The sequence below is a fragment of the Epinephelus lanceolatus genome, chromosome 15, assembly GCF_041903045.1.
Source record: "Epinephelus lanceolatus isolate andai-2023 chromosome 15, ASM4190304v1, whole genome shotgun sequence".
In the NCBI taxonomy this organism is placed as follows: Eukaryota; Metazoa; Chordata; class Actinopteri; order Perciformes; family Serranidae; genus Epinephelus; species Epinephelus lanceolatus.
This window is the reverse complement of record NC_135748.1, coordinates 10,662,700-10,689,163: the sequence shown is the minus strand read 5'-3', so window position 1 is coordinate 10,689,163 and position 26,464 is coordinate 10,662,700. Positions and strand designations below refer to the sequence as shown.

Below are 26,464 nucleotides of genomic sequence, written 5' to 3'. Positions count from 1 at the left end.
CAATGCATTTCACTTGTTCTTTTGCCTTAAGAATTATTAATACCAACAAATAATAAAGCGTTCAGGTTGTGAACCCAAAGGTATATGCATATTTCTCCTTGTTGCTTGAAATATAACCAAATATAACTGAAGTTACCTTAACAACACCCTGATTCCCAGGATAGTGTGCATCTGCTCCAAGGACAGAACATGTCTAATTTTCTTGAAAAATATTAATCCTTAAAAACAATGCTGTGTTTATAGCTTATTCAGCTGCCCCAAAGTGACCAATTAAATCAAGTGATACTGTTGCAGTATTTTAGATTATGTAAATACATACCGCAGGCAAATTGTTCATGTTAGCCATGGGTACTACCTAATGCTGTATTATAAAACTATGAATGTCTTTAATAAAATAAAAAAAGTTTCAACACTCAGGACTCACTTTTTAGTAGCAGCTAATTTAGCAGTTGTATTTCATAACTTGTCAAAAGTTTGCCTCAAATCTTCTGGATGCTGGAATGGAAACAGTGCCGTCTCTCCTTCCTGTCTCTTTTTCCATCTCTGTATTTGTATTTCACTCCATTACTGTCACCGTCTGTCTCTCATATATTCTAATATAAAACAGCCTGACCCAATTTAGACTGTTTGAATAAAATATTCATTGCCCCTTCCCAATTCATGATTAATACTTTTTTCACCCTAGAGAGCCCATTATGAAAATAAATCCTATCTGAGTATCTTATTTCCTACTAGTCTTTTAGTATTCCTTATTCTGATCTTCTTTTTTAGTCATCTCAGTTTGGCCAACGTCCCTTTACATCAACTTATATTTTGTAACATTTGTATGAATTTCACTGTTTCTGAACTTTTTTGAGGGCTACAGTGCATTCTGCCTATAAAATATTCACACTCATTAAGGCTACTGTCCCTTATGGTTTTGCTGTGTTTGCTTATAATAGTACATTCACTTTGTTCCCACATGGACTTCAAACAGCTAAAGTAGTTAAAACAAGCATACATTTCTATTAGTATTTTTAGCAAATGAAAAATACATAGGAAGACAAAAGAAAACAGGGTTATTGTTAGGGTTTCAAGGGTTAAATGTTTAGGGTATCAGGGGTCAGGGTTAATGGTTCAGGGATTAGGGGGTTAGGGTATCAGGGGTTAGGGTTAATGGTTCAGCCGGGTTGGGGTATCGGGGTTAGGGTTAGGGCATAAAGGGTTTAGGGTATCGGTGGTTATAGGGCTATTGGTTCAGGGATTATGGGTGTAGGGTGTCAGGGGTTAGGGGTAGTGTTTCAGGAGTTAAGCGTGTATGGTATCAGGGATTAGGGGTATGGTTCAGGGGTAAAGCATTTAGGTTATCAGGGATTAGGGTATCAGGGGCTAGGATTAATGGTTCGGGAGTTAGGGGTTTAGGGTATCAAGGGTTAGGGTATCAGGCTAGGATTTATGGTTCTGGATTTAGGGGTTTAGGGTATCAGGGGTTAGGTTTAATGGTTCAAGGTTTAGGGGTTTAGGTTATCAGGTGTTGTGGTTAATGATTCAGGGGTTTAGGGTATCAGGGGTTAGGGATAATGTTTCAGGGGTTAAGTGTTTATGGTATCAGGGGTTAGGGTTAATGGGTTAGGGGCAAAGGGTTTAGGGTGCCAGGAGGTAGGGTTTAAGGTATCAAGAGTTAGGGTTAATGGGTCAGGAGGTAGGGGGTTAGGTTATCAGGGGTTTGGGTTAATTGTTCAAGGGTTAGGGGGTTAGGGCATCAGGGGTTAGGAGTAGGGGTTAAGGGTTAAAGGATTAGGGGTTAGGTGTTTACAGATGAGGGGCTAGGGTTAGAAGTTACTGTCTAAAGTCATATGGAGATCACCAACACCCAAGGACAATTTTCATTACCACATCACCACTTCCTTATATAACCAGTACCGTGTTTACTTTGATAAATGTCCTGTCCACAGCCAATTTAAGTCTCTGCAACTTAAATGTCATTGCATATTAATTAAAATTATTGGAAACCAATTACAGCTTGCAAGGTCTGAATCCCATCTGAATAGTGGTTTTTGCTCAAAACAAAGTATACAGATTTTGCAGTGATGATCTCAAACATTAAAAGACTTTGCAGATTAGTATTGAAATCACACACAGACACATATAAGTTGGCTATCCTTGTTGTGCTATCCAAGTTGAAATATCTTGAGATTTTGTGAGGGTGTGAAAGTGTGGGTGCATGTGGATGTCTGCTTGTGTGAACGAGGCAGGAAGCTACAGTACTGTGAAGCAGAGTGTATCTGGCGGATCTAATCTCAGAAGGGACTCAGACCTGATTGCTTAAATCAGAGTATGTGCATGCACATGTTTTGTGTGCATAAGTATATAAAAAATACCAAATCTGCATCGAGCTTTCCCTCGTGTAAATGTCTAGGAGAACAAAGTGTATTTGTAACGACAGGATAGATTAATGGGATTTCTTTTGTATCTCACCCTCTTCTTAATGCCTTTGGCAGGGGAATGCATCCGTGCGCTGTGGCAGTTTGGATGACAGGGTGATATAAATGGTGTCATTTTATTAACATCAAACACTTCTTTGCTTCTTTGAGGATGAAAACATATACTACAGCAAAGGAAATATGACTTTTAGAAAGCCCCTCATTGTGTTTCACATTTTGAGACACTGCATCATTTGGTAAATTTGAGGAAGAGAAAAAAAAAGCTTTGGCTTGTTCAGTGTGGTGTTATGGAAGACATTGTTGTACTGTGCAACCAACACCTCTTAAGGCATTTTCGCACGTATTTGGTTTGCAGCAGTCATTTTAACCCTGGAGTGGTTTGTTTGGGTGTATGAGAGCTCTGTAATCACAGTGAGACCTCTCTGAGAGGCTGGTGTGTCAGTACATTTCCAAACAAACCTTGGAGCTTTTTGGGATCGAGAATGTGATCCACTGCAGTGGCAAAAAACACTGAGCATTATGGGTTAAATAAGCTGTGGACTATTGCATAATGACACACTCCCTGATTATGTTTTAGCACCTAATGGTGCCTGTAAATCCCAATATTTCCTCCATGAAGTGTTGTGCACAATATGCACCTGGCTGTGAAGTTTTTCTTCGTCCTGTTCTGGCAGATTTAAAGATTGGAGTTTTTTTGCCGCCTGTGTTTCTATCCACAAACAGCCAGTGGACATGTTCATCAGACAGTACAGACAATTGCTTTAACAAAACACACTGACTGAGTCTGTGTGTGTGAAGTGTGCCTGTGTATGTGCGTCACAGCTGAGACAGACTCATCTCAAGTTAGTGCCAACTCTTTCTATTTCTTATTCTTCTTCTTATTCCTTATGCATTCACAGCACCCTGCTTGCTATTTAGCAACACCCTTAGGTTAGAAGTCCTCAGTTACTTCTTGTTTACATTTACGAGAGTACAGAGTGTGTTTTTTTAAGCAAATGCCAAAATCCAAACCAACTTTTTATCAGTTTATGCTATTCTGTGGCAAAGGCTAGACCTGCAAGGAATGCTTATACAACTGTTTTATTCAACCACCTTAAACACAGATGCCCAACGGACACAAAGCCTATCACCTCTATAAGAGAGAGCATTGCAGAAGATCCCTGCACTGCCCTAGAGCTGCACTTAAGGCAGCTGGCTCGTTGTCAGTCAATAAATGCTACAAGTCCTCATGACCCAAGCCAAGTTCCTGTGTCTTGCCTTCTACTGATCAAAGTGACTGTCAATCAAAGTGAAGGGGGCTAGCCCAAAGTTATAAGTGAACTTATGCTGCGTTCAAGTGCTCCTCAGGTAGTCCCACTTCTGAGTTGGAAAGTGGTTCTTCTGACCTGGCTGTGTTCACAAGCTTTAAGCTGTAATGTAGAAAGAACATGATCGCTACAAAGATTTGTTGTATTTTATTGCTCAGAGTGTTTAAAAAACACGGTGAAGACAGTTCGAAGTGACCATCAGCCAAACATTTACCACCATGTTTTGCATACATGACATCAACTCTACAACCGGAGTAGCAAAATTATCACCACCTTTCTAAGTTCTTGTTCCGACTTGGGGGGGCGTTCATGTGAATTTACCTAGTTGGTAACACATTTTTCCAATTATTCCAACACCACATGAATGCAGCGTTAGCCACCAATTGGAACCTAACCAGGCTCACTTAAAGTGGACCTTTGCAAAAAAAAAAAAAAATTCTTCAATGTTGTTGACTGTTGTTTTGTGCCTTTTTTTTGGTTGGCTTTTTTAATTTTCATTTTTATTTATCAGTTCAGGCACTATTAAGGCACAGGTGCTGTATCAAACGTATCATTAAAGCACCAGTATTTGGAAAAATCCAAACCATACCCAACCTGAGTAAACAGTGCGTATTCACCAGCTATACACTGAATGTGCTACAGCTGTGTGCATTTATGTCCTGTGACTGCACATGGAGCATTACAGCTCGTAATATTACAGGGTGTATCAATCAAGTCTACCATGAGAAAATTAACCTGAATTACTTTTGCTTTATTTATTTAAGCATTTGTTATGGTGGGTCTATAATTGTTACCTAGCATGTAGTTCGAAGTAAACATGAGGGCAGAGGGCAACACAGACAGCATTTTCAAGCAAACAAGGCTCTCAAGGTGCTGAAAGTACGGCAGCCAGCCAAACTGTTTTCTCAAGGCTGAGGACATCAGAAATGTACTGTACGGATGGTTTTCAAGGTTTTTTAATGGTTAAAGCACACACCACATCGCCCAAGGTTTGACTCCAGCTGGGGACCTGTGCCACATGGCTCCCTCCCCTATCTACCTCTATGAAAGGAAGAAGAAGAAGAAGAAGATATGCTTTATTAATCCTCGAGGGGAAATTCTTTTTTTTTCCCCACTTTGTTGTCATATACACACAGGTCCGATATACACACACATGCACTAACAGGACCTATACATGCATCAAATGGAGAGATGTCAGAGTGAGGGAGCCTTGGACAGGTGCCCGAACAGTTGTGTGTTCAGTGCCTTGCTCAGGGCACCTCAGCAGTGCCCAGGAGGCAAACTGGCATCTCTCAAATCCCTATGAACTGAGCTACTGCTGCTCCTATGCTGTCCTATCCAATAAAGGTGACAATGCAACAACAAAAACAGGAGAAAACAGCACTGATTTTTTTTTTTATTGACTGGGGAAATAAGCTTATAGTGGAACCAGAAAGCTCACAGGAAAACCTGAGGTGTGTATAGACACCATTAATAAGTTCAACGTATATTTGTGATCTAAACAGCTGCCTGTGGAGATTACACTTCATTAAGCTTGCCAGAGTGAAAAAGAAAAGTTTAAAAGAAAAAGGAAGTGATGCATGTTACAAGTGTGAGTCTCTGAGCTGGTGTGCATTCTTACATTTAATAAGATGGAAGTTTATCGTTTTGCGAGTTGGCTTTTGAGAACAGAAAAAAAAGAATGGCAATGCATCAAGTATTTGCTGAGACATTCCACTCCGGACAAAAGTGGTATCCCAACTGACTGAGATTAACATTCCTAGAGCCATGCTGCTGCTGAAGTGGCAAAAAAGTCCTTTGCATTAGTTATTACCCAGCACTCTGTGACATACACTCTGCTGTCTTCATGGTGTAACAGTTAAAATAGCTTCATGCTCTAAATTCCATCCTGGGCCATTGATGTATGGGCTGTTTTACATTCTGTATGATAGGTTATGTATTTTAATGGCACCAACAATTCCTGATCCCTCATAAAACAATGAGCTGAGAAACCATTTTACATCAGACAGTCTGCAGCATCACTGGTGTGTGCACCCGTATGCATTTTGAGGGATAGTGATATTAATGTTATGGCAGAGAAACTGTCATGTGAACACAATATCATCTGATAGCCAGTGATGGATGCACTCCGACATGTTTTGAAAAATAGTACCATGATGTAATGGTGCGGAAATAGCATTGTCAACCAGATATTACACAGGACTGCCATGAATCAGGCACTTAAAGCGCCACTGTTAGGCTCTCACCGCCAACATCTCCTATTACAAATCGTTCTTTCTCTTTTTTCTTTCACTGCTTCTCTCTTCTTCCAAGTCGTACTCATAATGCATATGCGTGTTTATAACTGGATCTAAAATCAATACTCAAGTGGTATATGTGTGTGACTGGCGTATACTTCTGTGTGTGCATTAACCATGCATTTTTGTGTAAGGTTTGTAGCGCACGCGTGTGTGTGTGTGTCCATCTGTGTGTTCTCACATCCCACAGCTATTGGACTGACCTTGGCGGTGATCGTCTCGTATTCCTGGCAGCTCGTGTGCTCCTATAAATCACCCAGCTGGCTGTATCTGCCTTTGATTGCTTTGATTTCATCCATTAGGTCCAATTCAGTCATGAAGAGGAGATAGTGATGGAGGGCAGGAGGCAGGTTAAAGAAGGATTTCTCAGCCTTGATGCAATGAAAACATGCATGTGCAAAATAACTCGCAGGTCAATATGAGCAAAGTGGATGAACTGGAATTGACTGTTTGCCAAATGGATAAAAAGGTGTGTTTTTCTGCTGCAATTGTTAGCATGCCAAGCTATCTAGAAGACTAGCTGCATTGGAACAAGTGTTACTTCTAAATCAAAGTTGGATTACAGTATACAATAAAAAAGACCCATTCACGGCTAAGGTGTACACTGTGCAGTATTTTTCCCATTGTATTTTGGTTGTACTTTTAGATCTAGGTACTGGACCCCAAGGTGAGGCCTGTCGAGGCCCTCAGGAACAGTGCAGGGCTTTGAAGCCAATTTCATATAGTGTCCAAACGTGGAACCACAACTTCTGGGTTCGTCACATGATGCCATGGGGTCCAAAAAGACTTTTTCCCATAGACTTATATTTTGAAAGTGATGGCTGTTAATCAGTGGACACATTTTTTTGAGCATCACAGCCCCCACAAAATAACTCGTTTAGCTCTCCGGATTTGATCCATTTGGTTCGATAACATTTCTAAAGTCTAGAGAGATACAAGATGAAATCATTTTCATCCTTGAAAGGCTAGAGGTCAGCTGCTCAGCTGCTTTAAGTCTCTAGTATGCTTGCTCTGTAGATTTCATGGCACAGAAGATCCAGGTAATGTCATACCACAAAAATCAAGCTTTCATAGAAATGAACAAGGCTCCGCCTCCAACGCTGTATCGACTTCTCTTTACAAATCCATGGTTTAGTCCAATGTGAATTGCTTGCGTCTCGCATGCATCAAAAAAACACTGTAGGTTTACTTGAGTGGTATGCAGCCCACTAAATATGCACAGTTGTGTTTCTCCTGCTGGCTGCAACTGCAGTTCCACTTGGCTCATAGACTTCACACTGTACTGACACCAGGGATAAAAAAATTGCTTTTCTAGGCTCCAGGAAAGTTTTACAAATATAAAACCTCCATGGTCTCTTTCACAGTGGTGGTCTATGGGGAATAATGCTCAGCACGGCTGAGTGGGGTTCCTGGGAGCCTGATTTACCCACTTTGTGGAAGCTGCTCCTGAATGCTATCAGTGCTTAGGCTAACATTGGCAACTCTTTATTGCATTTGGGGAGGTTTATGCTCCACCTACCAGTTAAAATTACCATAGATAGCTTTTCACTATCTTTGCTAGCTAACATTATGTGCTAAACTTGATGTTGGTAAGTTCTCACCCCGAAAGCTTTAGTTTTGTAACATTAAAAGCTGGCAAAAGGTGGTATGTTACTAACTTACGTTTTGAGAATATAGACTTTTTGGCTCGGACATGCAGCTTTAGCCTCTTTTAACAGATGTCATGTATGTAGTCGTTAAAGGGCCAGTGTGTAAAATGAGTTGAAAACAGTGACATCAGTGGTCAAATTCTAGATTGCAGGGCTCACTCACTCACCCCTCCCGTCGGGTAAATGACGGTGGCCTCGTAGGGACAAAAAGCCTTGCGCAGACACGAGTTTTTCAGGAGTAGGTCTATCTAGCGACGAGGTGAATATTTATTTAGAAATCTAAACCATGTTATGATATTGTAATGAATCACTCACAAGCAGGAGACCAGAGTAGCATTCGGGAAAAAGGCCAGTTTATTTGAGCACTCCAGAAACTCCGGTAACACTCCAGGGGGTAAAAGACTCCGTCCCAAACTCTGACTCTTCTAGCATAACACACACTTCATACACACATACTCGTTTACAGTACCTAGCGGGCACCCCCTCCCCTCTCTGCTCCACCAATCTCCAGCCCGCACACTGACTGACAGTGTAGCCTGTAAACAGAGCTCAGCTGTTTATTTAGCCTAGCAATATCTCCGGACTATAGTAGCTGCAATGGACGACTTTGAACGCGATTTTGAAGAGTTTCTTGTAGCGGACACAGACCCAGAGCCATACCTGTTTGAGCTGGAGCATACAGATAAGGAAGTCCATGTGTTGGATGCTGAGCAGGCGAGAAGAGAGGCTGAATCCTCCGCTCCCATTTTGCTGCACAGAATGGGATTTGGTGCTACCATCGTTGGGGAGATATATCATCAGGAGGAAAAGCGCTGCAGAGAGTGCATCACAAGGAGTGAAGTTGCGTCTTCTTTTCCTCTCAGATGACGGTTCGGGTTCATTCTCTCCTGTTGCGTGGTAAGTGTGGTCCATTCGCAAACTTTATAACTAAAAAAACTTTTCTATCGACGAACTACTAACACTCTCTGTTGTTTCCTCCTCCTTCTTCCTTCCTTCTGCTGTCTTCGTTGGTTTATTTATACACGCGAAACGCATTCTCTGGCTGGCTGGATTGTCCGCTCGGGCTGCCTTACATACATGGCGGCGCAAGATGGCGACCTCTCTAAAGCAAGGCCCTTGCTATATATATATATATATATAGATATATATATAAAAGCATAATTATAAGGCTACGAAAACCAAATGAATTTTATTTTATAGTGATTATACACTTGTATAAACATATTAATGCATAGAATATTCAGATTCAGATTCAGATTTGACAATAAATCATGCCAAATATTACACACTGGCCCTTTAAGTGCATTATGTAAGACTCCTTTTACTATTTGTAAATAAGTCAGCTGGAAACACTGAAAAGTCCGTCAGAGCTGTGTTTTTAACCAGCCAATGGCGCTAACTTTAGCTTCATTAGCTCACTAGTTACAGCTAATTAAATTTGCCAACAGTTGCTGGCTAGAAATTACAAACCTGCTTTTGTTTATAGAATTCATAAGAAATTTGAGCAGTAAATCTGCAACCACTGCATATCTGTTCTTCTGGGCCTGTTTTTGTGACTGAGGCTGTAACAGTCCCTTTTTTTTTTTTAAAGAACTTTCTAGACCTCCTGCTTGTGTGTGTGTGTGTGTCTATACGAAGTTTGTGTGCACACATATTTTGCTTCTGTCCGCTGCAAAACACCCATGCAGATGAGAGTTAAGTCTTTGTGTGGTTGGTATTCACCTTACTTGTCAGCCTATGTGTGTATGCTCGGTGTGTGTTTGTGCATCTGCATTGGTGCTTGGTTGCTTGTGTGCTCTTATAGGCATGCTCGGGGTTTCTAGAGCTTGCCTGGGTGTGTGTCTGTGTGTGTTTGGCCTTGCTCAGTGCAGCATTCTCAAAGTGCACTAATTGAATAAAGAGTAATTGTGATGTATTTAGGCAGCTGCTGACCCCTGTTGTTCAAGTGGGTAAAGCCATTAGCTAAAGCATAAGGTTTACTCCAGTGGACACACAGGAAAAAAAAAAATCAAAAGCCAAAGAGTGGAAGCGTGAGAACAGGAAGGCAGTGGGTTAGTTAAGTGGCTTGGGCATTGGTGCTTTTTTGTTATGCATTAGATGCTGGTACAAACAACCAAGGTACAAGCTTGAAGGCACAGAAGACCATGTTGTAAACTATTCATTCACTCGAGAAAATGAAAAACAGCAGCTACAAGGTTTTCCAGCAGCAACAGCACTTTACTACTGTATAATCTCCTCCATGCTCTGAATTAAAATCTGTGCTGTGAGTGCCCAAAACACCAGGACAAAATGTACTTCCATTGTGCACAAGCTTTGTCTTGATTTAGCTTATTTTCCTTAATGTGTCCATCTACTGTCAATACTGAGGTGCATTAATGAGTAAAATCAACAAGAAATCACAACTTTTTTTTTCACAATATTGCCCCAGGTTGCAAGGGCGGCAGTTTGAGCAAGGGATGGATGGCTGGATGGATAGATGGATAATTGTGTTCCAAGTGCTTTACACTTTATTTGACCTAATAAAGTTACATTAAATAGTTGTTGTTGTTGTCTCATGTTAGTTTGTGAATAAACAACCTTTTATTAAAGGTTCAAAGTTAACTCTCGATCTTGGAGACAGTAGTTGAGAGAACAGTTGAAATCACAAGGTCTATTTAGTTAGAGCTGGTCAGTCTTTGTTTTTGCCAGTGTGGTTTAAACCTGTTGATTTTATGTAAACCAACTGAACCAGCATTTGACATAATGACACATTCCGGCCTCTGCCAAAAATGTCGCAGCACTAAATCCAACCAGCATTGCATTAGTAATAAGCAGTAAGACAGCCTTATCAGGGCTCAACAATAACGACTGCCCGATTGCCCGGGGCAAGTAAAACTCAAGGTCGGGCATGTCAACTAACAACTCACTTGCCCGATCGGGCAAGTTGCTAAAAATAGTAAAAGTTAATAACTAATTGATAAAATAAATGTATTTTAAAACGTGCTCTTTGGCTTTGATGCAGCGGTCTCTCTGCCTGAAGTCACAGGCACACACTGTGTAACAATGTCCTGCCCACAGCCCCCATTGATATTATTTTGCGCGACGGACGCTTCATATAATAACATAACAATATACTATTTATGGTGTTATGTCATCGTGTCATTTCTGTCTCTACATGGTCACGCGTTAACAATTCTCCTCTGCTCTCTGTATCGCGCACGGCGGAGTGTGTGTTGCGTTCAGGCGTTGTCACGTAAATAACAACTTCCAACACTTAAATAGGTCATAGCACAATTCAGCAGCATGTCTAGTGACTTTTTACTTTTATTATATTCAATAAAATTGTATGTTCCTAAATCTTGAGACACTTCATATGTAAGCTAGACAGACATTTCACCATTCTCATTCCGAAATCGTCAGATTCCTCCACTTTGTCTGTGATTTTGTCAAAAGCCACCTTTCGCAGTGGTACGATACACTGCCTTGGCGGCATTAGTTTGTAACACAGCTGGACAGAACCTTTCACTATGTTACGATACGCCCACTGTCAGCTGTACACCCCCTGTCACGGCAGCATGACACGGAGACGGGCAGTGTAAGTTAATAACGCTGCTGGACAGCACCTGCCATGGTGGTATGATGTGCCAACTGATGACGTCAGTTTGAAACGCTGCCAGTAACGACCTAATATTATAAGCTGGAAAGTCCCCATTAGATGAGTGTGAGGGGTGGTGGATGGGTCCAACAAACCCTGGACTTTCTCCAAGGAGCCCGCTGTTCACTTCCAATGTAGAGCCAAACCATTTTTTTTTAAAATTCTAATCCTAACCACGTGCTTTTGTTGATATTACGGCACTGGTTGCAGATGCAGGAGGATAGCTAGCATCTAATATTTAGACGTGAGAGTCCACTGACAAAGCAGTGGTATGTTACCACTTGGGATGAGAACATGTTGAGCTGGGAAGAGGACTGATTTGCTTATTTACCAGTAAGTTCATGTGTTTTTTAGGGTGACGAGACAAAAGCCACCTTTATTCAACCTCTTCAAGGCAAGAACGTTGCGGCGTTGTTTTGCCATTATTTTGCCGTTATTTTGCCCCTCCATCTTTCATAAAAGGTACAGGAACCGAATTTGGGTGGGCGTTGCAGCAGAGATAGTAACAGGTAATTTACCTGGTCCAGTGTTTGGCTTAATATCAAACCACTCTGATCATTTTGACACCGGCCCAACCCTACATTTAGTCAGTAAATCCTATTACAACGGTTCTAATTACATCCTCGAAAATGCACACATAGTGGTTTGTATGATTCAAATTAGCATCCCATGAGTGACATTACATCCTTGATGTAAAGTTACGAAGGTTTAGGCAAGAAAAGTTACTGTGGTTAGGTTTAGGAAAAGAAACATAGTGAGAACGTACCTTAAAATGACTCAAAGTTCACACGGTTCCAAACATCGGTCTCCTGAGGAAAGTCCCGGTGGGAAAGTCCTGACTTTTGTGACCCATCCCCCACCCCAACCTGCCTCCTTACTGGACCGCTTGAGACCGACAGTCAGTGCATTGGTCATGTGATTGCAGTCTTCCAAAATATGTGGGTCATGCATTAATTACTCGCTCATCATTACATGGAATATGTATGCATTTTGGTGCATTATTTTTCATAGGAAAATGTATGAACAGTGCATGAGAACAGCCTGATCAAGTAGCGGTTCTGGAGCTTTCAGTCAAAGCACATGAGTCTGCCAAGTTGTCATGTAGTTGTAGTTTCTTAGAACTAAGTGGCATCTAATAGTTTGTAATTTCCTGATGGACATTTTTTCAGTAGAAAGTGGTTTCAGTGAAAACCAAAAATCCTATATACTCTTGCATTAAAGTCTGTACATTTTCTAATCTTTGCATGCTATATTCCATAATAGGTGTTTGAAATACATTAGAGGTAATGCACTATGTCAAATGAAATGACTGAGATATGCATTAGAATAATTTCATATTAGATTGTGCTGCAGCCTGCAGGAATTTGACAAATGAAGGAGAAATCTGCATCAGCCTCTGTATTTGCATCATTATCCTCATATCTGCACAGTAATCTCTACAACACTGTCAGAGAGACAGACACTGTTATAAAATCTAGTCTCTGTAATAATCTCATTTTCTGTGTCACTTCGATCTTTGGGCCTGTGTGGACTGCGGAGCCCTCTGAATAGTATGTTGCAGTAAACAACGTCGCTCTCCTCGGCAAGAGCCCAGCACTCTGAGACTGTTGGAGAACCCTTCAACATATGAAGTGTTTTCCTAACTCTGACATGACTAATCTATTTTAACAACACAAGTACCATAGTAAACTACCTGACACTCCTCTACAGAGAGCCCTGCAAACTGCTGGATGACACTTTAGGATGACAGAGTTTCCTACTTCTAAAGCCACATCCGCGTCATGTGGTAAAGATGGTGGCTACGAGCTCTTGACTTAATGCAGTTTGCCCAAAGTCAGTCAGGAAAGGCACTGTTCAGCCTTTAGTTGTAAATATTACCAGGAAATACTTCATCTAAGTTGTCATCTAATTAACACATCCAGATTGCCCTTTTTCCTCTGCAGCTATGAGGTTGATACATTGTGAAATGTCACACCTTGTGACAGTGTACATTCTGCTTCTATTTGCTTTACTTTCACAGCTTGAGTTTGAAATGACTTGACACTGCAGCAGGCTGCTGCTTGTTAACCAATCCCTGCCTGATAAACTAGGTATCACTGAACCGTTCCTCTGTCACTTAGCATCTGATAACTTGCAGTGTAATACAGGCTTTAGCAAAAGTTGCAGGGGGATAAAGCACAGCAATTTGCGAAGTTGGACTTGATTGCTGTTTCAAAACAAGCCAAAGTTCAGGTGAGACTCAGCTTCATGGCAGCTAAACCTGATGAGCTTATTGCATCTACCCCACCGATGATTCAGAGGAACACCATATAATAAAGCTTTTCGTGCACTGAGAAAATGGTCATAAAAAATGGTTTTAGCTTTCTCATTTTCCAGCTCAGCTGACAGTATCACTAACTGCTGAGGAAATAATTTAAAAGTACCACATTAACCACAAAAATTGTACTTTTTATTAGTCAGATACAAATGTAAATGATATATAGTACAAAATTCTCTCTACAATGATAACTCATCTCATCGAACTGTACTGCACTACCAATTAACCATCAAATATACTTATTTACATTAAACTGAAGTGGGAACTGGTTATATAATCTATAGTCTGTAATCTATGATTTTTTTTTCTTCCATTTTCTTTCTTCAGACCTCAGTTTGTCGAATAATCAGTAACCCTCTGAATTAAAACCCCTATTAATGGGAAGTGAACTCGTCCATACACGTGCTGACTGGTCATTGTGCAAGGACTATACATTAGATGAGATTGGATCTTAGATTAGACGCCATCAGAGATGACAAAAGCTGCAGAACATGGCTAACATTACACAAGCGAGCAATGAGAGGCAAAACAGTCGATTCATTCTCCATGAAATGTTCTTTTTCATGTTAGCCGTTAGGCTATTACATTATCAGCAAAGATATTATTACAATATCAGTCAGGGCACTTTATTACATTATTGGTTGAATTGTTACATTATTCGGTTTTATTAGATTTCCGTTCCATTCCAATTTTATTACATTTTCAGGAAATTAGTACATCATGAAATTAAGTTTATAATAGAAATGTGCCCTTACACTGAAGATTCTGACCTTAGGATGATGACCTCTAGTAGCATTTAGGTGATTTCTCCTGGATACAGCAACTGTGTTTGAGACATTACATGATTTTAGTCAAGATGGATTGGGTTTGAACACGTCTTAAACCTTGATATGTTCACACCGGGCGCGAACACAACAATTTGTGCGTGCGAATTAATGTAAAGTCAATGTAAAGACACACTTAGACAACAGTTGAAAAATCTGTGCTTCAGTGACAATTTTGTGCTGTGAAAACCAATCAGCGTTGACATCCTCCTGGTATGTATGACGCTGAGGATGTGCTGGTGGAAATTCATTCAGCAATTCAGCGATCTCACACACGTATGAGGCAAGTTATTCATGCATATGAAGTGAGTCAGAAAAAATAAAAATAAAAACTGTTTTTGCTAAAGAAGTAGAAAACCTACAACTACCAGAATGCACAGCCATGCAACAATGTGGAAGTACAGCCTGTAGTTTGAGCAATGGCTACAGTGTCAGTGAAAGTTGATCCAGGCACTGGTTAGATGGAGGGAAGTTTACCGCAGTTCATTTCCACATACTACCCATATTGTAATGATACAAAGCTGGTTGAAAATTGGCGTAGTATCCCTTTAAGTTTAGATAGAAACACATTTTTCTACATAGCTGTTTACATCTCTGATTTATGGACAACAGGGGTTTGAACACAAAGGAACAAAAAGAACTTACTGGGTTTCTTATATGTTCTTAACACAGCACTATATGGCTTACTATAAGACATGTCACCTAAGATGTATCACTGGCTAATTGGATATGCATTAAGTGTGGAAAAAGCTGATCAGGAGCAACAAAAGTCTACAGAAATCTTCAATCACAGCTTCTTGGCAGCTTCAAAAGACTTTGAATGTGTGAATACTTCCAAGTCGTTGCTTTTAACTGCCAAGTCGTTCCGCTGGTTATTCCCGTGAGATTTGAATGCAGCCTAAGATCAGTTTCAGTATATGGAGCGTGTGCAGAATCCATTTGAGCTGTCCGGGAAGCCAGTTGTTCATCAGTGAGCAAGCCAGGGGTGAAACTGGCTTTATGGAAGCCCTTTAGGGAACTGGGGTGTCAGTGTGGAAGGCTTTCAAAGACGAGGATAAGGCAGGCTGCACACACGTGTGAAACAGAATCGTATTTTACACACACCGCTACAAACAGAGCTTAATTTGTCCTCCTTACCCATAATCCCTTTGGTTAATTCACCATTCCATTTGATCCCAGTGGTCCTACATGTCACCTCAAGCTACAGCGGGTCTGTTGTGCATATGTGTTTATGGTGAGGAGTCGGTGTGAAATTGAGCTTAATTCTGGTGTAACCTTTTTCTCTATATGTGTGTGACAAGTGACATTTAGCCTATGTGTCCTTTCCTATACAGTGAATGTTCTGCGTGCCACGCATGAGTGTGACAGCGCGACGCCGGCATCATCTATCCTACCTCATGCCTTCTCGCTAAATGAAATTCTGTCTCCCCCTTTTCCTTTCACAGCTCAGCACTCATTTTAATTAGCTCGCTCTCTGATCTCTCTTTTTTTCCTCTCCCTCTCTGATAATTCTCTCTCGTTTCTTTTGCATTTCTCTCACTCACTCATTCCCTCTCATTACAGTCATTTTTCGGAGTAATTAATGAGCTGATATCTGCTTTCGTGTCACAAGGGTCATGAGCTCTCTCTCTCTCTCTCTCTCTCTCTCTCTCTCTCTCTCTCTCTGTATAGCATATGAGTCATCCGGCGCTCTATTTAGCTGCCGCTCTGTCTTTCTGCTCCTCTTTCTCAACACTCAAATGAAGAGGGAAATAAAAACACGGATTGTATGACCTCCGTCGTCGTTGCAGCTGATTTCAGCTCAGTAATTACACTGAGAAATGAAAGAGTTATATAGCGAGTGGACCACACAGCCAGACTAGAGACAGGTGAACAGCTTCTTAGTCAGACCTGGATAGTGAGTTGATATAATGTGAATATGCAGCATTAATATCAACCTGTAGCATAGTTTTATCTCACAGACTTCATTCAGATACAGGAGCAACAGGAAAAGGTGTCAATTACTGAAACAGATACTCAATTGATCTCCAAACACTTCTCGGTAATTGTCCTTCTCGCAGTCATTTTAATGTCCCGTGTTGCTGGTGTGCAGTTTCAGGGTCAGGATGGAAGGATGAGGATGGTGATATTCTATATTTTTCTTCTCATAAACAAATTCCATGAAAAGACTAAAACTAATTATATATTTATTCTAATGAAGAGTCAGCCTGCGTGTCTAAAGCTTCGTATACACATCTTATTCCTCTGTGCCATAGATCTCATTATTGTCCCAAATCTGTTAAAAACACATCAGTGATTGACGCCGGTGCAGTTGGTGACAGTGTTCTTTCTTTACAATCAACATGACCTCTGTAGTTTATTTCAGGTCAATCCCAAATAGACTGTCTGCTGCTATAAATATTACTCATTTACATTCACTCACATCTACTCATTTGTACACCAAAATGTGTATTAATGGGTGGCTCAGTGGTCTCATATGCATCATGCATTAACTTGCAATCTGTTTCTGGATATTCTACGTAGATAATGGAAAACATATTAAACATGGGGCAGGCAGAAATCTGGAAAAGGCAAAAAAAAAAGGGAGAATTTGAAAATACATCATTCAACTTTATCTCTCCTCTCTGTCTGAAGCCCCTCCCACCAGACAATCAGAGGCATATGCTAGCACATTGTACAGTAACCCAGTGTTTCCCATACATTGACAGTGATGTTGATAGGTATTCAATGTAATGAGACCCACAGGTGGTCATTTGAGTAGGTCCCAGGGAAAATGTGTTGGTCCCCAGAAAAAAGTGTGTTTTTCGACAAATTGAAATTATGGTTATGTCAGCCACCTTATCTACTTGAACAATATTTGATTTATGTTCTTAGGGGGAAGCTTTGCCAATTTTCAAACAGCTTTGTGTGTGCAGATGAATAAATAGTGTTAGGCTTCCCTTCCTGCTGCCTGGAGCTCCCTGCTCATCCTCCAGCAGGGGGTCCTGAGTTGCCCCTCATTCAGCAAACTTTTGTTGGCCGATGAACGTGAAGGGAGGGAGACCAACCATAATCAATCAATCAATCAATCAATCAATCAATTTTATTTATAAAGCCCAATATCACAAATCACAATTTGCCTCACAGGGCTTTACAGCACATCCCTCTGTCCTTAGGACCCTCACAGTGGATAAGGAAAAACTCCCCAAAAAAACAGCAGATGCACTGTAAAGAGTTTTTTGTTTGTTTGTTTTTTTAGCTTGAAATGATCCCAAACTATGGACACTTACTGTTATTTTTCTATTTTCTGTCTTCTCTTTTGGAGTGAGGCAAAAGACACGCTGTGAATGGAGGCTGTAGTTAGCAACGTAAACATGAATGTGAATTAGCCACAGCCAAGAACCTTTGGTTCTATTTAGCAGAAACCTAAAGTATGGTCAACATTTTCTCTCCATCTCGTAACATTTCCTGAGTATCGACATGTTTAATTTATTTTATTGTTTACAGTTTATTTTATTGTTTACAGTTTGTTGTCAGTTCTTTAATATCAACTTTCTCTGCGATAATATCAATAACGATTCTCCAACATGTCGTTGTCTGTCATGCCTTAATCAGGGTGGTATCTCAGGCCATTCCAGGTTTCTTTTTATATGTTTAATCAAGTAGTAGTGAGGCTTGCAGAAATACACAGTGCTCAAAAAAAACAGTCATTTTTCTCCCTTGTTTTTCATCACATGCAACTATTTGTAATTATAGTGGCACTATAGTTAATGCTATGGTAGCATTTTTAAAGATTTAGGTCTTTAGACGAAATAAATGGGCTTTGGGCTGAGTGTCACACACAGTGTAGGAATGTATGAATAATACATTGCTGACTTTAGTGTTTTTATGGAATTTTTCTTTTTCTTTTTTTTCTTTTTCTTTGACAATAAAAAAAATATGAAATATTACATTACTGAAATATCATTACTCTTTTGCAAGTTACCCACAGCCAGTTCATAAAATACTGTACTTTTGTAAACACCTATACTTCTCCAGGAAACTCCTCTGATTTAACTTTCGAATTTGGAATGAGTAACAGACCTGCAGGGTTAGCATGAGCAGTGACAGGCCACACAGTTTAACAGACAGTCCATGGCTGGGAAGAGCTTGCAGAAACACCACAGTAAAGAATTTGCACCACAGATGGAGGAAGAAGATTGGAAGATTGAACAAAAGAGCATTTTGATTTTAACACATTAACTGTGTGCATCTCAGCGAGGGGCATTACAGCTCTCCGAGGTCTGTTCCTTTGCAAAAGCCATTGGTTAGTGTGTCTTGTCCTTTGCTATGTACTGAACCAGTTTATTGCATTAACAGCAGATATACACATTTATTAGACTGACCTGCTTGAACTGATACATTTTCTTTGGAAATACTGCATTCCCGCTATCATTTAGTTGTTGTCGTTGTTGTTGTTGTTGTTGTTGTTGTTGTTGAAGTGTCTGCAACCTGCTGCGTTTGTGCACTGAGACCACAGTGATGTATGGCAAGTCATTTATAAAGGGTTTGTTTTTTACAATAATCCATCTTACTGATTAATGAAGACAAAGCATCTATATGCTGGAGGAGGATCAACACCAGCAAAAGGGATTTTTCATGACCATGGCCACCTGAAAGTTGTTTTTATTAATGGCTTTCACTCGATCTATAAAGCATTGATAGATGATTTGTTAGGATTAATTAAGCCATTAGTCATAACTTATTTTTATATTTTTGTTTTGACTGGTATCTTACTGAAAAATGTTGGAATACACAACTCTATACTGACACACAAAAGCTTCAAAATCACTTTTTTTGTCATGATAAAGTGTGAGAAAAGTTCACTGAGGCGAAACCTCAACTGCTTTCATCCTCACCTAACCTGAGTTGTGTCCATGTATAAATGTGTGTATGTCTGTGCGTGTGTGAGTGAGAGAGAGAGAGAGAGTGTGTGTGTGTGTGTGTGTATTTGCACTGTGATCCCTTTAATCCTGATTCGCCCATGTCCTTCAAACCCCAATCAAGGTTGTCATTAATGAGCATTTTCTCTCTCCCTGCCTCGCCCTGCTTTTTCCCTCTCTCCCTCTCTCTCTAAACCTTTCCTAATTAACTACAAGCACTGCTGCTTACTAATGAGGACTGAATCTATGTGTGTGTGCATGCATGTATGCACAGCAACACCGCTGAGCAATAAATGACTTCAATAAACATTTCCTCCGGTTTGATTAGCAATGCCTAAAAGTTGGTGGTGATTCAACTCTTTGAGGCCTTTGGGTTCATCTAGTCATGTCTGAACATTAAGATTTGTAACTTCATCAGAATCTGATTCACTCCAGCTGCCTAGTGTGATACATCACTGATGTGCACAAATGCTTAAAAGTTTGGATGCATACTAACACACTACATTGGCAACAACTTGTAAAGCGCAAGTCATCCTTCGCCACACTGCATACTTATCATCCTACCTTCAATCTATATGGTCGACTTTCAGTATAGCTCTCTGTATTCAGAGTGCCATGCAGTTTAGTTGATATAGAAGGAAGTGCAGTGGGTGATAAGTAGTCTATTAGTCCAGCGTAGCATGAGAAAGTTATACACTGTAGAACAGTGTGCACACAGTGAAGCACACAGCTTTTTCTTTGCTTTGCATACTGAAGACTAGGCAGAAAAACTGGGAATATATTAAAGGACCATGTCAATAAATTACACCACATAATTCCCAATAATTTCATGTCTTTCTATGCCTTGCTTTTTATGTCCAGCATGCAATATATGCGAATGACATTAACGTCTCAATTTCTCTCTTGTTTTGTCTGTCTCAGGTGTCGTGTCCAGGTGGGGTGATAACCATGGAGAGGCTGTTGTTGTGTGTAATGCTGGCAGTTGCCATGGCGGTGCGGGCACAGATCTGCCCGAAGCGCTGTGTATGTCAGATCCTGTCACCCAACCTGGCGACCCTCTGCGCCAAGAAAGGTCTACTGTTTGTACCGCCCAACATTGATAGGCATACAGTGGAGCTACGGCTGGCGGACAACTTTGTCACAAGGTAACAGTTACATCAATGATACTACTATGAAAAGAACCTCTACCATAATGAAATGCTACAAAATACTGATTCTGTTTTTACTACCTTACATGTCCAACTTGTAGTACACACCTTGAGACATTGGGGACTCTTCCAAAACAAAAGCACATGGCTAATTACTATGCAAAATCAAACTCTCTGACTATGACCAAGGTGTAACTTGCCTTACTCTACTTCTGATTGGCTTTTACTTGATGCCTTCATTGGTTTGGTTGGATAAATATAGGCATGAGGTGTGCGATTGGTTAGGCTTAGGGTGAGAATATCAGGGTAAGCCAATCAGAGACAGAGAAGGGTGGCTCATCCCTTCACTATAGCACTTCCGATGACATCCTTCAGCAAAACGATTTGCCATGTGCTTATGTTTGGGCTGGTGGACAGAGAGCTTCTTGGTCCATTATGAGCCCTCAGAACATGGCATGGCACCGAGACAGTTGCATTCCATGAAACCATTTTAGTGCAACCGTGCTTTAAAATGGTTGGGGGTGCCCAAGGTTGTCTAGCTAAAAAACTTGAATCAAGCTCAACTTTTGTTGCCGCTGGCCAATCAGTGACATGGCTGGTGGATCAATTTGTAATGTGCACAACATAGTCTACATTGCAGTCTTTAAGACACAGCACTAAATGATATGAAGCGACAATATTCTGCTCCATAGTGTGCAGTGTTTTGGAGTCAGTGTATCAAGATGCCACATGATAAATTGAAACAGCCTCACCAGTTTGCCTTGACATGAGTATAAACAATTCCAAAACACTCAAAAGTGTTTAACTGCTAAACTTGAAACAGAATTTCCCAAACTTTACCAGCAGCTCAAATCTCTTCCTGTCTACACTAGGCCAAAATGTTCATCAATATTCAACAAGCTAGCAGCAATATCCCCACTTTCCTTCTAGCTAGTGAAAATCATCAGTAAGCTAAGTACTGACCATGACTGTATCCAGAGAACTGCATACAGAGCCAAAAGCAGAGCCCCATTTATTCTTATGAAAGTTGCTCAGTGGCACATGAGGCCAAAACGCTCACCTCTAGTGTTTAAAATAACAAAATCTCCCCTGGCACTGTTCATGGGGGCTTGATATTGACTAGGAAAAACTCACTGTGAGAGCTAAAATGCAATTGTTGATGTGTTTTAATGTCACTCCAGAATGTATCTTTGTTTAGTTTTATTGGCCATACCAGGGACCATCAATCACAAATCTTTCCATCATATTAACCTACTAACTAGCCAAATCCTGAGAAGGGATACAGAGTATTATTTACAGCCTTTGTGGGGAAAAAATGTTAAGAATACAGGGAAATGTAAAATCAGAGGCATACTTTTTTACAACTTTAGTTTTATCTGGGTCTGACAGTTTTCCACTGAAATAAGCCTTCAAACTCATAGTTGTATTACTCAAACAGGCCTTTTAAACACAGTGCTATTAATGGTCTGATCACTAGCTTATCTCTAATAGGCCAAGTACTTGTTAGTAGTATGATTGTTACTTCTGTTGGGAATGCTATTGTTACTAATAAACGTTCTGCTAATTTGAATGCTACCCCTATAGCTGCTGCCTCTGCTACTGCCATTAGCCTGGCTAGTACAATAGCTACCATAGCTGAAAAACTACTATTCTGTAACCACTGAAACTACAGCTAATAGTAAACAGCATCAAAAGTTACAACTACTCTAAGTGTCACATACTGTTTTGTAAGTACTGTACTAGGACACTATTACCACTAGAACTATCATTACAACATACTTCATACTTACATGTCCGACTTTCCTAGTGCTATAATTGATGAGTCCTTCATGTCTTCTCAAAATGTGTTCACTAAACTCTGACATCTGTGTGAATATTAAAAAATAATAATGATAAAATAAAAATAATATATATAAGCACCATGCTTTTTACTGGAATGAAAGTAGTCCAAAAATCTCCACCAAGACGAAGCAAACTACATCAACTTGAAGGTGAAAAGTTATCATGATACGCAGTGTTTCTTTAATATGATATTACTGCTTCAATAAACCTTTAATTATTAAAAGAAAAAAAAACAATGTATAATGCTTGAAAAACTTAGTACACTAGTCCTTGGAAAGTTCAGTCTTACTGTGTGAGAATGAACATTTTTTCCTTAAAGCTGGAAACAGAGACACTGATCTATGATGTCATCAGCCAAGAAAGCCTGGAGCCTCTCCGGCAAAGATGAATAAGTCGCTGAATTTTTGGACAGAGCGGCATCGCCCAGGGTCCTTTTTATGACGATACAAGCACATTATCCGCCGGCACTAGAATGAAATAAAACTCATTTGGGTGTGAAAAAAAGCACATTCTTTAAGGCCCCAGAGTAAGTCATAGTCAGTTCATAGTCAATGGAGCAGCTCAAGGCTGTCTCCTGATAGCACTGCAGTTTAAAACTCTCAGTTCTCTGGTTTGTAGCCTTTGGAGAGAGTTGTTCACAAATATTGAATGAGGTGCACAGGATGAAATGCCATACCATATGTGAATTCTGTTTTCTATGAGTTTTGCTTTTAAAAATTCAAAGTTTTCCAATGAAAAATCTCCTTCATCACTTTTGAAAGACCGACAAATATGTAACATCGCAATTTGAAAAGGAATGTGCTTATCTGTGTCCACAGTGTGAAGAGGAAAGATTTTGCAAACATGACACGGCTGGTCGACCTTACATTATCCAGGAACACCATCTCCTACATTACACCTCATGCCTTTGCTGATCTGGAAAACCTCAGAGCTCTACACCTCAACAGGTATGGATTGGCATACAGCTGTAGACTGATATGTGTTGGGGATAAAATGGGTATTACATGGAATCTTCTTGATAAATATGACATGTTGTAGTTTATTTCTATAGCCACAAAAAACGTATTTCTTTCCCTCTCTGTCCCTCTTTTGCAGTAACCGCCTGACAAGGATAGGCAATGATACATTCAGCGGGATGTCGAAGCTTCACCACCTGATTCTGAACAACAACCAGCTGGTGCTGATCCACCAGGGAGCATTCAACGACCTGCTGGCGCTGGAAGAATTGGACCTCAGTTACAATAACCTGGACTCTATTCCTTGGGAGGCCATCCAGGTCAGGATCTCTTTAAACTGCAGGAGCCTTTCAAACTGGTCCGACTGGAGTCCCTTCAAAAAAAAAATCCAACCCAAGGCCAATAAAATGGCTATAAAACCTTTTTTTTGCCATTCATCTGAAATTAAAATAAAGAGATCTTAAGAGCTTTTGGATTGAGCAGAGGCCATTATGCAAACTATTCATTAAGCTTCAGTGACGCTTAATTTCTAACTAACACTTTCAATTTTACCAGTGTTCTCTGCCAGCCAGCAAGTTATGTTTTTGTATTAGAAATGTCAAGGCCTGTTTGGAGCATATTAAAAATGCTTTGCAACTTGAGATGACTAAGTAGATATAGTTTGATAAATAGGTGCTCTTTTAAGTAATTGTGATTCTGTAGTGACTAATCAAATAATGGCCGAGTTGGTTTTACTTCAGCTTTACAGCATGGAGATGTTAACACTGTAATTCAACTTCAACATTTTCTATCAGTACTGTACATAAAGGAATAAAGTTAGAGATTAAAGGAGAAGTGACAGGACTTAGAATTTGCAGCCCTGGAACCAATCAGAAGCAGAGTCCTGCACTGGGTCGGGTACCCGCAAAAACAGCTGATTTGCGGGTGGTTTTTTACAAAACATTTTTTCCCGGGTTCGGATCTGGGTGGAAAAAATAACATGCGGGTCAGATCGCGGGTTTTAGATAAACACATCAGTCATTAGTTTGGTAAACTACAGATAACTATCTTGGTCATTATTTAATCTCTGAGGATCGCCTCCACTATTTCGCAACGGTCATTGGTTCAGCTGTTTACACGCGTTTCACCATCTAATTTGTGATTGGACGACAGAATCAACATGGCTGCCACTGTGTAACAAGCGCCACTTCCAATAAGTAAATAATTATTTAGGTATTTGAGAAATAAGTGGATAAAACGTACAACTATCACTTTATAATGCTTCTGAAGTGTTTCCCTGATGGATTACTTCTCTCCTCGATGGATTCTAAAAACATGTGACGGCTCGTAACTGCTGAACGTCGCTCTGGACAGAAAGTAAGTCTGTTATGACACATGTAAAGTTCCTTTACATAGATTAAAAGTTTAAAAGCATAACAAACGAGTGCTTTTACACTCGTATAGGAGAAGAACACAGAGGGTTGATGATGGAGCTGAAGTCAGGTTTTTATTGTGAGAGCTGCTTCATTCAGGTCGTTGTTTACTTACTGGCACCTTAACTGTGGCGATATGCTGTTCAATATTCAGCCAATATGACCCAAAATGATTACTTTAAATCCGGGTTACGGGTCGGGCTGCGGGTCGTGTTTCAACGGGTCGGACTGGGTTGCAGTACTAATTGGCCCGATGCGCAGGTTTGCGGTTCGGGTGCGGGTTTGTACGTCGCCGGGTCGGAGCGGATCTTGAAAACTGGACCTGTGCAGGACTCTGATCAGAAGTAAAGAAAAAAGTATAAAAACTGCCTTTATATCCAGACATTCTTAAGCTCACATTTTTTTCTGTTTTTTTCTTCCTGCAGAGAATGACTAGCCTCCATACGTTGAGTTTAGACCACAACATGTTGGACTACATTCCAGAGGGAACGTTTTCCCTGCTACAGAAACTCAACCGGCTGGATGTCACCTCAAATAAGCTCCAAAAGTTGCCACCGGACCCACTTTTTCAACGAGCACAGGTATTCTCACAAGGGTTTTTGCCACCAAATTAGAACTAAACCATTAGCGCCTGGTGTTTGTACGCCTCTGCCAACTAGTCAAGTTACAGCTTACATTCATGTTTGTCCAGAGTCATACTGTATGTAGCTATGACAGTAGACAATGCTTTAAATATGGATGTTGCTGCAAAGAAGCTTCATATAGTAAACATGGATGCTTCACGTAATCCCCCTCCCCCCGTCAGCACAGAAGATCTATACCAGGGGTATCAAACATATGGCCCAGGGGCCAGAACCGCCCGCCAAAGCATCCGATCCGGCCCACTGGATGACCTTGCACACCTAATAGTCATGCATTTGTGAAGGCTAGTAGGTGCCAGGTTTCAGGAGCAAGTTAAACACTCAGAGCTGCCTCAGAGCCTTTTCACCCTGAACAGAATATCCATCCATTTTGTAAATGGATTAGCATTTTTAAAATGTACTTCTTTAAACAAAAAAAAAAAAAAAAAGAAAAATTGTTTGTTATTTATAGGATATTATGCAATGATTTTACTGGTCCAGCCCATCTGCAATCAAATCAGACTGTTTGTGGCCCGTGAACTAAAATGAATTTGACACCTGATCTATTGAATCAGCACAGTTTCAAGATGAACACCCACCAATTCTCCGACCAAATGTCTACCCTTCTGTTCCTGAGTTATGACGTTAAATAATGGCTGAAAAAGTGTTTTTGCAGAACCTTATGATGTCACTGTGAACTTGACCTTTGATCTTTTGGATATAAAATGCCATTACTTAATTTTATCCTATTAGACATAGTGAAAAATATTGTTATAATCAGTGATGAATTATAAAGTTATGACCAAAAATTTGTTTTGTGAGGTCACAGTGAGCTTTGACCTACAAAATCTCAGCAGTTCATGGTTGAGTCCAAGTGACTGTTCGTGCCAAATTTGAGGGAAATCCCTCAAGGCATTTTTGCAGTATTGCGCTCACAAAAATGGGATGGACTAATGGACAATTCAAAAACATAATTGGGCTGTCTCTGACGCAGAGGTATAAAAAAATGTTTCTTCAAATGTATGCACATTTCAACTACATTTTGGGTCATAGTTCATATTTTCTCACCCTACTGATTTAGACAATCACTCATCTGATTCTTAGAAGCATCAGGCCACAGGGTAAAGAGGAGAA

General features: G+C 40.3%; 1 protein-coding gene across 1 annotated transcript in view; it reads left to right on the top strand.

Annotated features, from left to right (window-relative positions):
• lrfn5a (leucine rich repeat and fibronectin type III domain containing 5a) overlaps positions 1-26,464 on the top strand; it is a 178,727-nt gene that overhangs the window by 120,262 nt on the left and 32,001 nt on the right. The window contains exons 3-6 of the mRNA XM_033643523.2: positions 20,274-20,497; positions 23,161-23,289; positions 23,438-23,618; positions 25,136-25,291. Of these exons, the coding sequence (XP_033499414.1) occupies positions 20,301-20,497; positions 23,161-23,289; positions 23,438-23,618; positions 25,136-25,291 (663 nt within the window). The 5' untranslated portion in view covers positions 20,274-20,300. The remainder of the gene's footprint in view (positions 1-20,273; positions 20,498-23,160; positions 23,290-23,437; positions 23,619-25,135; positions 25,292-26,464) is intronic.